This window comes from Acipenser ruthenus, chromosome 16, assembly GCF_902713425.1.
Source record: "Acipenser ruthenus chromosome 16, fAciRut3.2 maternal haplotype, whole genome shotgun sequence".
Lineage (NCBI taxonomy): Eukaryota > Metazoa > Chordata > Actinopteri > Acipenseriformes > Acipenseridae > Acipenser > Acipenser ruthenus.
Genome location: NC_081204.1, coordinates 32,937,524 through 32,951,827, shown reverse-complemented (window position 1 = coordinate 32,951,827; position 14,304 = coordinate 32,937,524). Strand labels below are relative to the sequence as shown.

Below are 14,304 nucleotides of genomic sequence, written 5' to 3'. Positions count from 1 at the left end.
TTCTGTTTACAGCAGTTTCTTTTCCTGTTTGTTGATCATCGCTGATACTGTGCATACTGTGTACATGGCATGTTCTCAACCATCCAACCACCTTGCTGCCTATTGAGTCACCATCGTTCTAGAAACATACCCATCTCCCTGTAGTACGTGTCCTGTCCTAAAATTGATAAGCCAGACAAGACTTCCCCGTGCTTACCTTGGCCCCTTTCCCAGAGATTAGGATAAAATGCTGGCCAAAACATTGGCCGTTCTAATACTAAGGCGTTTCCATATAGATCATAAAAGGTGATCTGCTGGAGTTGAGGTATGTGTCAGGTTGGCTGTAGTGGGTGACATCAGACCAGGAAGTAAAGGCAACACACAGGGCCACTGCGGGGTAAATATGAAACGCTGCGGCCCTCACTATTTATTAAACAATAATACACTTTAAATAAACACAAAACAAAAAAGGGCACGTTGGCCAAAGTAAACAAACATTACAACAGAACACAAAACGAATGAAAACGAGTGCCCTTCAGGAAGGTGAGTAGGCAAATAGGGTTTGTAGGAGAGCAATCGCATTTCCAGTCTCTCTCTCTCTCTCTCTCTCTCTCTCTCTCTCTCTCTCTCTCTCTCTCTCTCTTCACGCTCCCTCTCTCTATTATTAGCACAGCAAATATAACATTCCAGGCTTCCCACCATCATATATAATACAACAAACCATAATAATACAATAAATCATAATAAAGAGCGCACAAATATACATAGGGGCGGGACTCCCCGTCGCTAGGTAACACAACTTGAAACATCTCTTCATCTGTTTCTCGTCTGCTGGCACATGGGCTTGCTGTTCAATCCGTTACGTTAACTATGTTGAGTATTTCATTTCACACCAATGTTCAGGAGCTCAGCTGGGGTCAAAGTGTCAGTGGGTCAGACACAGGCCAGTCTTTGCATTCTTTGCATTTTATTATTGCTAGTGCAACAGTACCCAAGTACCTCTCCTGGGGTTGTTGCTTCCATAAGAGCGGCAATACCACACGAATGACTGGATTGGTCATGGGGTTTCAGGACCTGAACAGCATTGGTATGCACACTCACAGCTGTAGAAAAGCAATACATGTCCAGCTACGTTTATTTTGTGTGGATATATTCTTTGTACACTCGTTTCCAAGGAAACACCTTTCCCCAGCCGGTAAGCTAACGTTTACTGAAAGAAACGTGACCAAGACAGTGGCTTCCGTAACCCTACTGTTCTTTAAAAGGTGTACTTGAATCTCTAATGCCTAGAAAACGTCCATGATCTTTGTAAAAATCTTATTTGAAAGTGGATGAATACAATATGTCATGTTGCTGAGCAGATAAACCAATAATAACCCACTGAAGGCAGAACCATCTTCCAATCATCATAAGTTATTCAAAATAAGACTCTCTGTATGGAGTAACCAATGCCCTTATTATCCCCTGGTATGTGCATAGACCACAGCTCACTCAATTGTCATGAAATTTGGTATTAATATTATTTAACATGCGGTATTGAGAATATCAGACGCTGAAGATAGGGGGTGTCTCTCCCAATACTGGTATATAACCAAGTCCAAGAAGTGCTTTGCATTTGATTATGCCATTACATCAGCTGGCCCCAGTGAATATAAATAATAGAGGAGGCACCAGCATTGTGGACATTGCGCATTGAAGCAGATGAGCTTGGAGTAACTGTGAGTACAAAGAAAGCATGGCCCACAGTAAAGTCAAATACAACACCACCTAACTCACATGCTGAACTGTAAAGGTCAGCGTCTTTCGAAAATTATTTCATGGCAATACCCCCATCTGTTAAAAAGCATGCTCACAGAAGTATGGGATACAATAAACTGCTCTAAAGTCTAAATGTCTAAAATCTAAACTGACAAGCTGCTGACACCAGGAAGGTGCAAGGGAAAGGTGTGTGCAAGGATCTGCGATGTGTGAAGAATGAACTGCTGTGATAATAAAGAGCTGACGATGACTATTCAGTGGGCTGAACAGAGCAACCATTTAAAAAGCAGGTCATGTTCTTTCTTTTACACACAAGTAAAAAACAACTCAATTGATGAGTAGAAAGCGGTGACAGCGTGGGTTGGCAATGGAATAAAGTGTCACCCAGTCTCTTCCATCTGGTTGCACCGGGGCGGACGAACAGGGACGACTCTGTGAAATGAGTTCTGGACCCCCTTGAGAAGGAAGAAGTGGGCTGAGTATACATGTGGGCTTCTTAAATATCATGGTAGTTTGAACCATGACAAAAACATAAACATTGAGGTGATAACCTATTCTGTTTTGGTCTTCACATTTTTTTTGTTTTGTTTAGTAACGCAACATATAGTATATTTCTTTACATTTTGAATTCCTTTGCAGGGGAGTTCTCGCTGATATCTAAACAGTACCTATAAACCCTCCATGAATGAACATGTTCTGAAGTGTTGGGAGATTCCTCATGATAAGGAATGCATGCAGTATTTTCGGTTCTATCCATAAACAAGCAGTCCATTTGCCTTCCTTTTCTTTGCCATACCTTCTAAATAATCAACGCAGTGTCTTCACATAGTCTCACAGACAGGAAGGAAAGGAAACGTTTAAATTTAGACTCCCCCCCTCCCCCCCAAAAAAACATCTCTTGTCTTTCTTTCTGAGCTCCACCAAAAAAGGGTCTGTTTAGGTTACTGAATTCCTCCAATTGCCTTGCTCTTTTCCTATTTTGACTGCTGAGTTGAACGGCATTAAACATCAAACAGCAGGGTTTAGATAATGCACAAATAGTCACTTCCCATGATACAATCAGATTACTTTGAAAGGGGAGAGGAAACTACAAGAACGTCCACGATCAGAGCTCTGTGAAACAAGGAAAGCACCAATCTGAAAATATTAAATACTTTTGTATTCTGATACAGTTCTGACTTTATCCAAACATTCCAGGTCACTCGATTTTAGATTGGGAGGTAAAAGGCTTATTTGAGCATTTTACAGCACCTTGGATTGCTTCAGCCACTTTTTTGTAGGAGTATACCAGAGACATGTCTTCGTCTCTTTGGCATTTAGGATGTGCTCCTTCAGAAGCACTTGAAGGCAGCAGGGAGGTAATAATACAAATGCAGGAATAGGTATAAGAGTCAGAGATGGACCAAGACAATGGAGGCTAATGGACAGTCCCGTCTCCTGTGGGACAAATCAATATTTATCACTTGCAATCAGAGAATAAAGTGTTCCGTAGCAGTGCTGAGAGAACCTCTTTGAATGCTGCGATGCAGCTCTTAAAGAAATACTTCCATAGACGTATTGAGAATATGATGTGAAGTACGTTAAAAAAAAATATGAATAAAACTAAAGAAACTGGATCTGGTTGTTTCTGCATTTTTAAATGCCTTTTTTTCTCTACCAGACAATTTAATTGAATTTACTTTAATGTAATCAATATTACTGCATTATAAAGTACTGTATTATAAAGTCTATCTGTAGCATTGCCATAAAATTTAATTCCGGATTTAGAACTTTCTTTAGTTTCACTCGGATTCATTGATTGTTTATACCAAAAAAGAAAAAAAAAGAAAACAATTCACCATAGAGGTTAAAATTAGTTGCTTGTTTTGCATCATAGGATTACTTGAATGAATATTAAAAAGATATCAAACAGCAATACCATTGGTGAGCTGCTGCCAGTGCCTTTGGGAAAATAGCAATTAAATCGACGACTGCTTTGAGCTGCATGGGCTAGCTAGTCCTGTGTGAGTGAGGTCAAAGGCACAGAGATTAGCAGTCTGAGTTAACTGGAGCTTGAACTATGCTGAGTGTGATTGAGAGTGTATGTGTGTGTGTGTGTGTGTGTGTGCGTGTGTGTCACGCACTGCATGCTGGGCTGAACTTTGCATTTACCACAGTCTGCTCTCAAACTTTGCAGGGATTGTTCCAAGCTTTTCTTGGGGGCGTTTCAAAGGCTGGGAAAGGTAGTTTTACCGGCTGGATTGGGATTCAACATAAACTGCCTTGAAACTTTTAAGGAGGGGAGTTCTTCATACTGATTGAGGAGGTAAACCTCACCTCAGCTGCTGTTTGTGGTTAACAGAGAATCTGTAGGAGCGGAGATACCATTCATAATAAAAGAGGATTATATTTACAAACATTATCTGGTGGCATGGTTGTCTTGCTGGCATGGTACAGAGATAGACAGCAATGGAATGAATGTTATTGCAGCTCCCCTCGCAGGACTAACCTACTGTGATAAAATATACTGTAAAAGAACACTGAAGTCCAGACACTGGAGAAACATTCAGGTAAGGTTTGGCATGCTTTTTGGGGTTTTACTGACATGTAATTTTAAGGATAATGTGCACATTATATATAAATATATAAAGATTTAAAAATAATGACTATGTGATGTAGGTTCAATATTTATTTCTCCTGTTTGATGTATTTGTTGGATTGAAGGTGTGGTTGAGTTCATATTCAATAAATGCTAAGCCATACTTCAAAGGTAAACTGGTTTGAAGTATGAGATCATATAATAAGAATAAAAAATGTTGTAAAGAACCAGCACACTTTGTTTTACATTGTAGAACACAGTGAATAGTTATTCTGCTATTACTGGGGTTTTACACACATTCCAAAAATAATATAATTGAGTTTAGATACATTTTAGTACATCCACACTGGTATAAACATGATCTTACCACTGTTTAAAAAGAACTAGAATCCCTTACTGTAAAAACTTTACTGGACAATGGTAAAACATTAGAAACACATGGTAACAAAGGCTGGAAAAACAAGGTAAAGTCCAGATAAGTATTGAAGATAGTTACAGATAATAACACACACAGAGACACACACACACAAACAGCATAGTTTTATAATGAACAGCAAACATGCAATAATGGAGTGGAGTGTTCGTGATAAATAACACATGTACAGTGCAGCTATGTGTTTATAATTAGCATACTGTGATTGTGGTTATTACTCATCTAATAAAGAAGAAAAAAACAGAGATACAAACCTGATTCACAGTGTGATTTACACTCATCAGTTATTATGATGCACAGTGATGTACAGAAAGTGTGATAATCAGGTGTTAAGAACTCTTTCATGTGCTGGCAGAGTGGCTCATCACCCAAAGTGGATTATTACAAAACACTGGCTTCTCCTCATAACCTCTATATACTATCCTACACACACCGGCTACCAGTCTATGTTCGGTAGCACTCACCCTGTTCTGAAAAGGGTTACTTGCAGCTATTCTCTCGTACAGCACTTCTGTGCCACCCCAATAACAAACTTGAAAATGTGACGTTGTTGGTGTATTAAATAAAGCATACACTCTAAAAAACATTTTTAGTACAAAGCTTTTGGGGGTTTTTCATTACAATAATAATAATAATAATAATAATAATAATAATAATAATAATAATTTAAGATGTTTTTTTTATTCAAATATACTTCTCCCATAGAAATAAACAATATATGTTGCACGTAAATGTATACAGCATATATTTACCTTAGTTGAACTCAATTCATATTCAGTGTAAACCCATGAGTTATGCATGTTCCACATGGGCATATATTAGTTTTTCAGTTCCTCTATTTTTATTACTGAATTCAATTTGAGCTTTAGAGGTATGTGCACAATTTAACTCTCAGGCCGATTGCTTTCACTCTGTGAACAATCCATCCAGGGCTGGCTCCTCATTCCCGTCATGTTTCCGCAGCGTAAACATCCTCACAGCTCTGTCTGCTTTGAAGGGCTGAGGCATGAGAGAGAGGTCACACATGGAGCCAACTGAATTACTGCAACATTCTCAAAGTCTGTGCAGGCAGAGTAAGCTCTATGCAGGACGACACTCTGATGTACTGCCCTATTCCACCACCCTCACGCGACATTACATTGGTTAGCAGTTCAATTTCACACATAAGGAGCTCACACTCTCCACACTGAGATCAAATAAGCAATACTGTCATTTTTGTGATAAGTAATTGCCTAAAGGGATACTTGTATACTGTATATCATCTTAATTTTCCTACTATTTTATTTCTTTCCTATTCAATAGTCTGTTTTGCATGTTCTGTATGGTTCTCTATTGCTGTTAATCCTGTTGGGAAAAGTGATACAGGGAGGCATTTCAGTGTTGCACAGGCTTCAGTACACTGAGCTTCACTTCTGGGCGAGCTGGAGAGGAGTCAGGTTTGTTTTGTGTAAATTCACTGGTTGGAACAGCCTCAATGGATGAGAATCACAAGTGAGATTCATTACCTTCTGAATCATAGCTGCAAAATAGGAGTGTCCCCTCTTTCTGGCAACGCTGCTGCTGTGGATAAAAACATTCCTCCATTATATGATTATATAATTAACTCCTCAAGGAATATTCTGGGTCGTTCCCAGAGAATTTAAAATATACGGTTCCAAAGAATACAAGCATTTTTTTGTAACCATGCAATGCTAACATAATGTAGGTAAACGGTCTTTGCAGGTAATTAGTTCTGACATGTTCAAGTCAGCACGCCTTACTGCAAATTCCAACTGTTCTGTCACACGGGACTGTAATTCATCAGAATTTATCACGTTGGTTCAAACTGAATTTAGCTGCACGCTTTCCTGCATGGCCGACACACCAGCTCAAGCATTTCTTAAATAGTTTTAAAGACTGAACATGATTTCACTAGAAAGGCTATGGAAAGGTTTTGGGGAAGGTTTCACCCTTGAGGCTTATAGCAGCCTCACTCGGGATTGCACACTGCTGTGTAGAGATATTGTTAATTATTCCTTTCTACTGTTCTATGTGGATTTGCAGAAGCATGCATGGATGATCACGGTTATTTATTATAGTAAAAAAGTAGCCAGCGGCTGTAAGAATGAGTGTGATCTCACACTGGACATGTTTCACATACATTCTGCTAAATATAAGGCCAGGTCTTGATGTGACCGCCTGGGATAAACAGGAGTTTTAGTTGGGTTGACGTTTCTTCAGCTTTATTGCTGTGCACATACAACCGAAGAATAAAACCTTGGAAGTGGATGCTGGCATGCATCAAAAAGCACAGTGTACTAAGACACTGCTTATAAGATGTCATGTGTGAGGGACAAGTTTTTTTAGCTTTACATTAAGCAATGCAACAGGACGACACCCTGATAGAGCGTTATTTCTACTGTACAATCAGCTCTTACTGTAAAGATGGTCAGGGCTTGGCAAACCGTAATTAAAACAGGACTAGATCCAACAGTTCCTCGTTGGCTCTGCCTTTACTGTTTGGAACAAGCTGCAGTTAGAGTAATACATGTACAACCTTAAAACTAAGACTATTTAACAGGAAAAAACGGTTTTACTTGTAATTCAACTAGTGACAGTATTCAGGAGGAGTGATGCAAGCTGTGTTTTTGGATGCTTGGATATTTCCCCAGCTTCATGGTTTACAGTCACATTCCCTATACCAATCTGTTTTTTTATTGTTATTTCTGTGACAGTGTATGTAGCTGGTAAAACGCCATCGTTGTCTGTCTTTAATGTGCATTAGTCCACATGGCAGATGATCTTTGATGTAATTGAGTTTGACGCTGTGTCTCTGTCCTGAACAGCAGCGAATGTGTTTCACTGTTTCAACACAGTTCGTATTTGCGTCAACAGATTTGTGGCAGATGAAAGATTCGAAATGACAGGCCATTCACAGAGGAGATCAGGACTCTGTCATTCCATTCAGTCCTGTTGGGGTGGCCAGACTGCATTTAGTGGTTCCAGTCTGTTTAACAACCATGAAGAGACCTTGGCTTTTATAGATGATAACCTGGGCAGGGGATCTAAAAGCTGTGAGTGGAGATCTAGCAGCTTCACACCCTGTACTATATTGGGCAGTTACGGGTCCAGTGGTTCGATGGAGTGCTCAAGAGGTTTGTGAACCCAAGATTATCCATTGACTTCCTATATGATCATGCAGCAAGTCACTTTCGCTGTACATTACTACTAAAGGTCATGCCTGCTTGATTTGTAGACAAAATGATAAGTTAAAGAGACACTGTCAAGCGCCACTAGGCTGCCTCCCTGGCTGATTTGCTAGAGGAACAGATGCACAGTGTTAATCTGCTTGTCTCTACGTTAAACAATAAACAAGTCCTCTTGATACATTGGAAGCAGTAACGATCAGTAATGCGTGCCCCCCTTATTGAAGCACGTGTCTGCACCATGACAGAAAGCTTTTCTTGGTGTCATCTGACAGGCAACACTGCCTCTTTTCCGTGCTTGGTTGACCGGAGCTGAGATTTTGCTGCACTGTTTCACCGTTTACAGGATCTAGAACAGAGGCCACCCCAGAAGATGCAGCATGTGACCCCCTTATTAAGCTGTCACCCTGTAATCTCATTTCAGCTCCAGTGACTGCACACAAGGTCAGCAGCCTGTGTGTTATTAGGATAGACAGGAGCTCTTCCAGCCTCTCAGTACTCAGAGCACAGTCCAGGTTAGAGGCTCCAGACTGTCGTTGGGCTGACATCAAACCACTACTTGTATCCTGAGCAAGAAAAAAGAAGTGAGTGTTGGGATTGGAGATCTCAGTTATTACGAAGCAGTTGCAGGATCAACAGATCAGCCTTTGCTAGATGCCAATATACAGAGTTCCCACCATGGTCAGGAGCCATAGTTTTCAAACCATGCAAGCTGTGTTTCAGCTAGTAACCCTAGCCCTAGAATGTAAGTGGAAGCAGAATGACACCACTTCATATTCCATCCTGTGATATAAGAGGCCACCTTATAAAGAGGGGGCACTGTATTTCATGCTCACCCTGTTCATTGCATATATATAACTGGCATATAAGAGTCACCTAAAGGTTTCTTACCCCTAGAGTAATGGGGTGCTATTAACTTCAAAAGAAGGACCCAGTTTGACAGACAGGAGGCACACGGATACTGCATTTAAATGAATGGGCAAGCTCAGTATATATATGAATGGACAAGCTCAGTATATATATCACTGAAGCACTGGGTTGTACTTGCAGCTGTAACTGTGTAAATGTGAAGCAATTCAATTGCAAGTCACCAATGTTATATTGGTTAACTGCCTGTAACTCAAAAGCAGTACATGTAAAAAACAGATACAAGCATTGCTGGTAATTATAGCGGTTCACAGTTTGCTGATTATAGGATTACATGCCATCAGTTGTACATGTGCAAGAGTGCTGCCTGTTCCCCTGTTTCACAGCTAGAGCATAGCTCTCTGGGTTATTACAGTGATAGTATGAGAGCACGCTATAAGCCTGAGGCACACAACTCCTGCAGACTTCCAGATAACCCATTATTTCTGTCAATAAAAGTGTCCATAATCAGGCTTGCAACAAACACACACATTACATTTGTTAATAAGGGATCCATTTGCTACTTGAAACTTTATTATTATTATTATTATTATTATTATTATTATTATTATTATTATTATTATTATTATTATTACTACAAGGTCAAACTGTGAAACTTGTGGTTTTGCTCGAGATTTATGGAATGGAAATTACCTATTTGAGGTCTGGTAAACTACCTGCATGGCCGCTCTACAGAGCTGTACACTGTGCTTCCAAAGTTGAAAAAAAAAAGTATTTCCATGATCATATAAACCCATTCTGTGACTATTCAGCACTCCCCTGTCTAGCAGGCTGTTGACAAAAGCTCTAATTACAGCACTCGTTGATGCTGCGGTTTGTTATTTGCGACACCAGCCCGATTTCCTGCTTCATCACAAACCTGCTGTTTTTCTGTGTGGAATGTTGTGTCAAGAACAAATTAATGTGAAGCCTAAATCTTTGACTGGAAAGGCATACAGTTTGAGTGCTTGATTACACAAATTAAAGCAGTTAAAATACCCCTCTGGTGCTCAAACATGTCGGCTCAAAACAAACAAACAAAAAAGCGACAACGCGGCGGTCCTTCAGATAGCAGTCGACGAGGGGAAGGTGGAAATCGTGTATATTCCTCCACTCCGACGGCTGTAACCGACACTTGACTTGTGGTATCTATAAATAACGTGCGTTAAAAGTGAATCATGATTAATATCTCTGCTGCCCACAGCCTCAGTGATTCCTTCATATTCCATGTTGTTGGAAAATATTTATTTCACAATGTTTTGTGAGTTTCCTAGTAACAAAACAACAGTCACAGACAGGCTTCTGTTTAGGGGAGTTTTCTTATGATTCTAGGTTTAAAAAAAATAAAATGACAGTGCTTATCTAATTCCAGTTGGGTGTAGTGTCTGGGTTTGGTGTTGTGGTAAATTCACAGACAAGCTTCAAGTTACACAGTTGTTTTTTTTATGTTGTTTGACAAAAGACAAATGTATCATTTGAATCAGGGCTGTCTAACAGCTTACTGGTCTCCCCAGTATAGTTCTTGATTTAGAAGGGGAGTCTCTATTAAACTAAACTTATTTTATGTCTTTCTTTTTTTCCCCATAAGTAAATAGTTGTTGAAAAATAACTGTAAACTGTGTTTACTTGTATCTTGTTTCTACTTTGTGTTTTGTCAAATCCAAGTGCTCCAGTATATCCTAAGAGTTTTATTGTTATCAAGTCTTGGTATTTGTTAACATTTTTACTTCTAATTGTAGGTACTGTTAATCTTACAATAAAAGAAATGAAGCTGGAAGACTAAACTGACAGATTTTTAAGATGGCATCATGGATAATATAGACAGTTCCATTCACGCTGATCAGAATGGATTCGTTAACAGAGTGTTTAATGCTTCCTTGGACTTAGAGAACGCAAAAGGCACAATGAAAATCTGTGAGGCGGACCTCTGTGACCCAAAGGACGTGGGTCAGGGCCTTGGCAAGGAAAAAAGTCAATTTCAAAAGAAACCTAAAAACTCTGGGATTTGGAGGATCCTCAACAGGAGGAAGACAACAACTGGTTATGAACAAAGGCCACATTCCATGATTCTTCCAGGGGAGTCCTCAGTCCCCAAATTATCATTCGTGGACAAAATACGATTCTTCAAAAAGCTGAGGTCTACCTCAAGGAGCAGAGGAAACAGACACTCGGAAGCCTCGACAATCAACACTGTTCTGAAAGTAGAGGGAGACCAAGAACAACTGCATAGCTGGGACTACTCAGCTGAGATTTATTCAAATAGACTTTTGACCAGACACAAAGTTTTCCGGCACTCTTATGGAGGCCACACCAGGGACTTGGACTGTTCATTTGAAGATGTAGATTTAACCAGCCCTTCTGAAAATGCTATCGATGAGAACAACTGGCTCAGGGACATCTGCAGACAGCAAAATGGCAGTGGGAACACTGAGAGAATATCCAATGGGAAGAGAACTCCCCCCGTTTTCTCAAACAGTAACAGTTCCGTAGTTTGTCAAGAGCATGTCCTTAGGGATTGCCCAAAGACCCCGCAGGGAGGAAGAAGGGCCAAGGGTGCGGACGTCTGGAGCTACTTGAAGAACATTTCTTTAATGGGGAAAGTGAACTCCGGCATGGCGGAACAAAGTATTGATTCTGAATTCCAAACCTTGGACAACACCATTGATTCAGACTTTGCCTCCACCGACGATGGAGATCCCAACCCCCCACTCAAAAAGTCCAGCGAGAGCAAAGGCAGCCATTTCGGTGGGCTGTTCAGGTTTTTTAGCAGTATAACACAAACAGCAAGAAGGTGGAGGAGCTCTGCCAGGTCCTCCACACAGCCTGCGCAGTCCCCTCTGGGAACCCCCTGCGTACCGAGATCTGGAGTCTTGGCTCATGGCTTGTCTTTACACTTAGGGAATGAACATCAGCCCTTGCCACCAACAGCCAAGTCTGTTCTGTCTCCAGACTCTGGGCTATGTGACGCCCTAACTCCGGCAACGTTATCAGGAGCCGAGTCCCCTCAAGTAGCTATAAAATCAAGGTCCATTGAAGATTCACTGAGCCCCAATGTTTACTCCCCTAAAATGACAGCCGAACCTGAAGCTCTTTCAAGTGTACCTCAGGGATCTATCAGTACCCCAACTTACGGCAGAGACCATTCCTCAAGTGAAGGGGGGATTCACCTTGTGAACAGGACAAGGCTGGATAACACCCTTCTCCAGGATTTGCACAATGAAGGAAAAGACACTGAAGACCAGTCTGTTTTAAAGGGGTTCTCATGTCATAAACAGGAGCAGCAGGGCTACAATACTGACACAACCAGGGAACATGGATTACAGAAGGCAGCGGCGCTCAAACACTTAGGAAGGCAGGAAGAAAAGGTAAGAGAACTTTGAATAATGATGACAAGTAGTTATCCTTTGGGTATCATTTTCAGGTTTGTAAGAGAGGGACTCCACATTAAATTTGATCAAATGTGACTCCATATTACTTATTATAAGTGTTTCTAAACCATGTGTAGGAGTCGTTATTACAGGTTACATAAATAATAACTATTGTTAAACAACAATACAAGTGATTTTGTGTTTGTGCCTTTAACCCTTCCCCTTGCCAAAATCATTATAAACATGTGACGAAGTAAGCAACTTCCTGAGGTACACGCTTCGTTTATAAGTGCTGTTCGAATGCAGTCTACACACAAAGATAACCACGCCCATCTACCTTGATTGACACGCTGCCCAGGGCTCTTACGATATTAACCCTTCAAGTGGTCATCACATGCTACTGTACAATTATAATTACCTTATTAATAACTCTTGAATTCCCGTTTATGTTTGTCTAGTATGACATTTATAACTTACTGCATTAATGCCTTGGAAGTTTTTCCCCAAAAAACTGTTAATAAAGTATTTAACCTAAATACAGACAACTGCATTTAATTAACATGGAACAGTGGAAAAGTCAATGCATTTATGTTATGGTTTGCCTGGACAAATTGCTTGCTAATGCAAGCGTACATTTATTTAAAATTGTGTGTTTGGTTCCAGGTATTGCGAAATGCTTCTGGTCTATTGTACCAGAGACCTTTTTGCAAAGTCATTCAGAAGAAGGAGGGCTGGTGTAAACTGGATCAGACAGAGTTTTAGAATCAGCCCTCAGCATAATTACTATTATTATTTATTTCTTAGCTGACGCTCTTATGCAGGGCGACTTACAATTGTTACAAGATAACACATTATTTTTTACATACAATTACCCATTTATACAGTTGGGTTTTTACTAGAGCAATCTAGGTAAAGTACCTTGCTCAAGGGTACAGCAGCAGTATCCCCCACCTGGGATTGAACCCACGACCCTCCGGTCAAGAGTCCAGAGCCCTAACCACAACTCCACACTGCTGCCCCTAACCACTACTCCACACTGCTGCCCCAGTTTTAACCTGGAATTACACACAGTCAACATCTGTCCGAAAAGAACACAGTTATAGCAGTTTCATTTCCACAGGTCCTGTGCACAGTGTTCTTGAACAATAGGTTAAATCAGACATTTTTGTGATAATTCGTGTCTAGACCAATGACCTATAGACACTACCTAAGTAATGCACGGTCCACGCAGCGTTAAAAACCTGTCTACTTCATTCACAATCACGTCTTCAAAACGTGGTGATAGCGCATCACGTAAGCATGTAGGGTATTAGTATATGAAATATATAAAGGTACTGCAATATGAGCTGTGAAGAAGCAGCCAGCAACACACACACGCGTACACACACACGCACCCACGCACACACACACACACAGTGAGAGTTTAGAAGCACAGGTATTTAATTTAGATGTAAATCGATCTTATAAAGGTGTCACTTGAAATCACATGAATGAATGTCAAGGAAGGACAGCATACTGAGTAACTGCAACTGCAAGGCAGTTTTTGCTGCTCGGTGGGGGTTAAACTGCAGTACAAATGCAATGAATGCGATTCTGAGTTGCCGTTACAACGCAACATATAGATAACATATAGGACAGACATTGGTCTCTGTCATGATCACACGACTGTCTGTGGAGAAATATATACTGAAATCCTTTTGCGCCATCTACTGGACAGCAACAACATAAACCTACAGTAGATTAAATCCAATGCAGAATAAGGTTCTGTTATATTAACTATGATTCCCACATCGGTGGAAGAAAATAACCTCAGAAGGTGTAATTCTGTAATATAATTATTCTGTATAATATTCATATATATATATATATATATATATATATATATATATATATATATATATATATATATATATATATATATATATATATATATATATAACCTGTATGTATTTTAAATAAAAATCGTACGTCATTTGTACAGTATGCTATTTTATTCCCATTAAACTGAAGCCATATAGCCCAACCAATTTCAAACACACTACAGAAATGCTCAGCAGTCAATTGGTTAACCCTTTGTTGGTCAAAAAAAACCTAATG

At 40.1% G+C, this 14,304-nt stretch overlaps 1 protein-coding gene across 2 annotated transcripts in view; it reads left to right on the top strand.

The window, feature by feature from the left end:
* Positions 1–3,913: 3,913 nt before the first annotated feature.
* Positions 3,914–14,304, top strand: part of LOC117412252 (rho guanine nucleotide exchange factor 9) — a 74,164-nt gene continuing 63,773 nt past the window's right edge. For both annotated transcript variants that reach the window (XM_058989498.1, XM_058989497.1), the window contains exons 1-2: positions 3,914–4,286; positions 10,579–12,204. In XM_058989498.1, the coding sequence (XP_058845481.1) occupies positions 10,648–12,204 (1,557 nt within the window). In that variant the 5' untranslated portion in view covers positions 3,914–4,286; positions 10,579–10,647. The remainder of the gene's footprint in view (positions 4,287–10,578; positions 12,205–14,304) is intronic.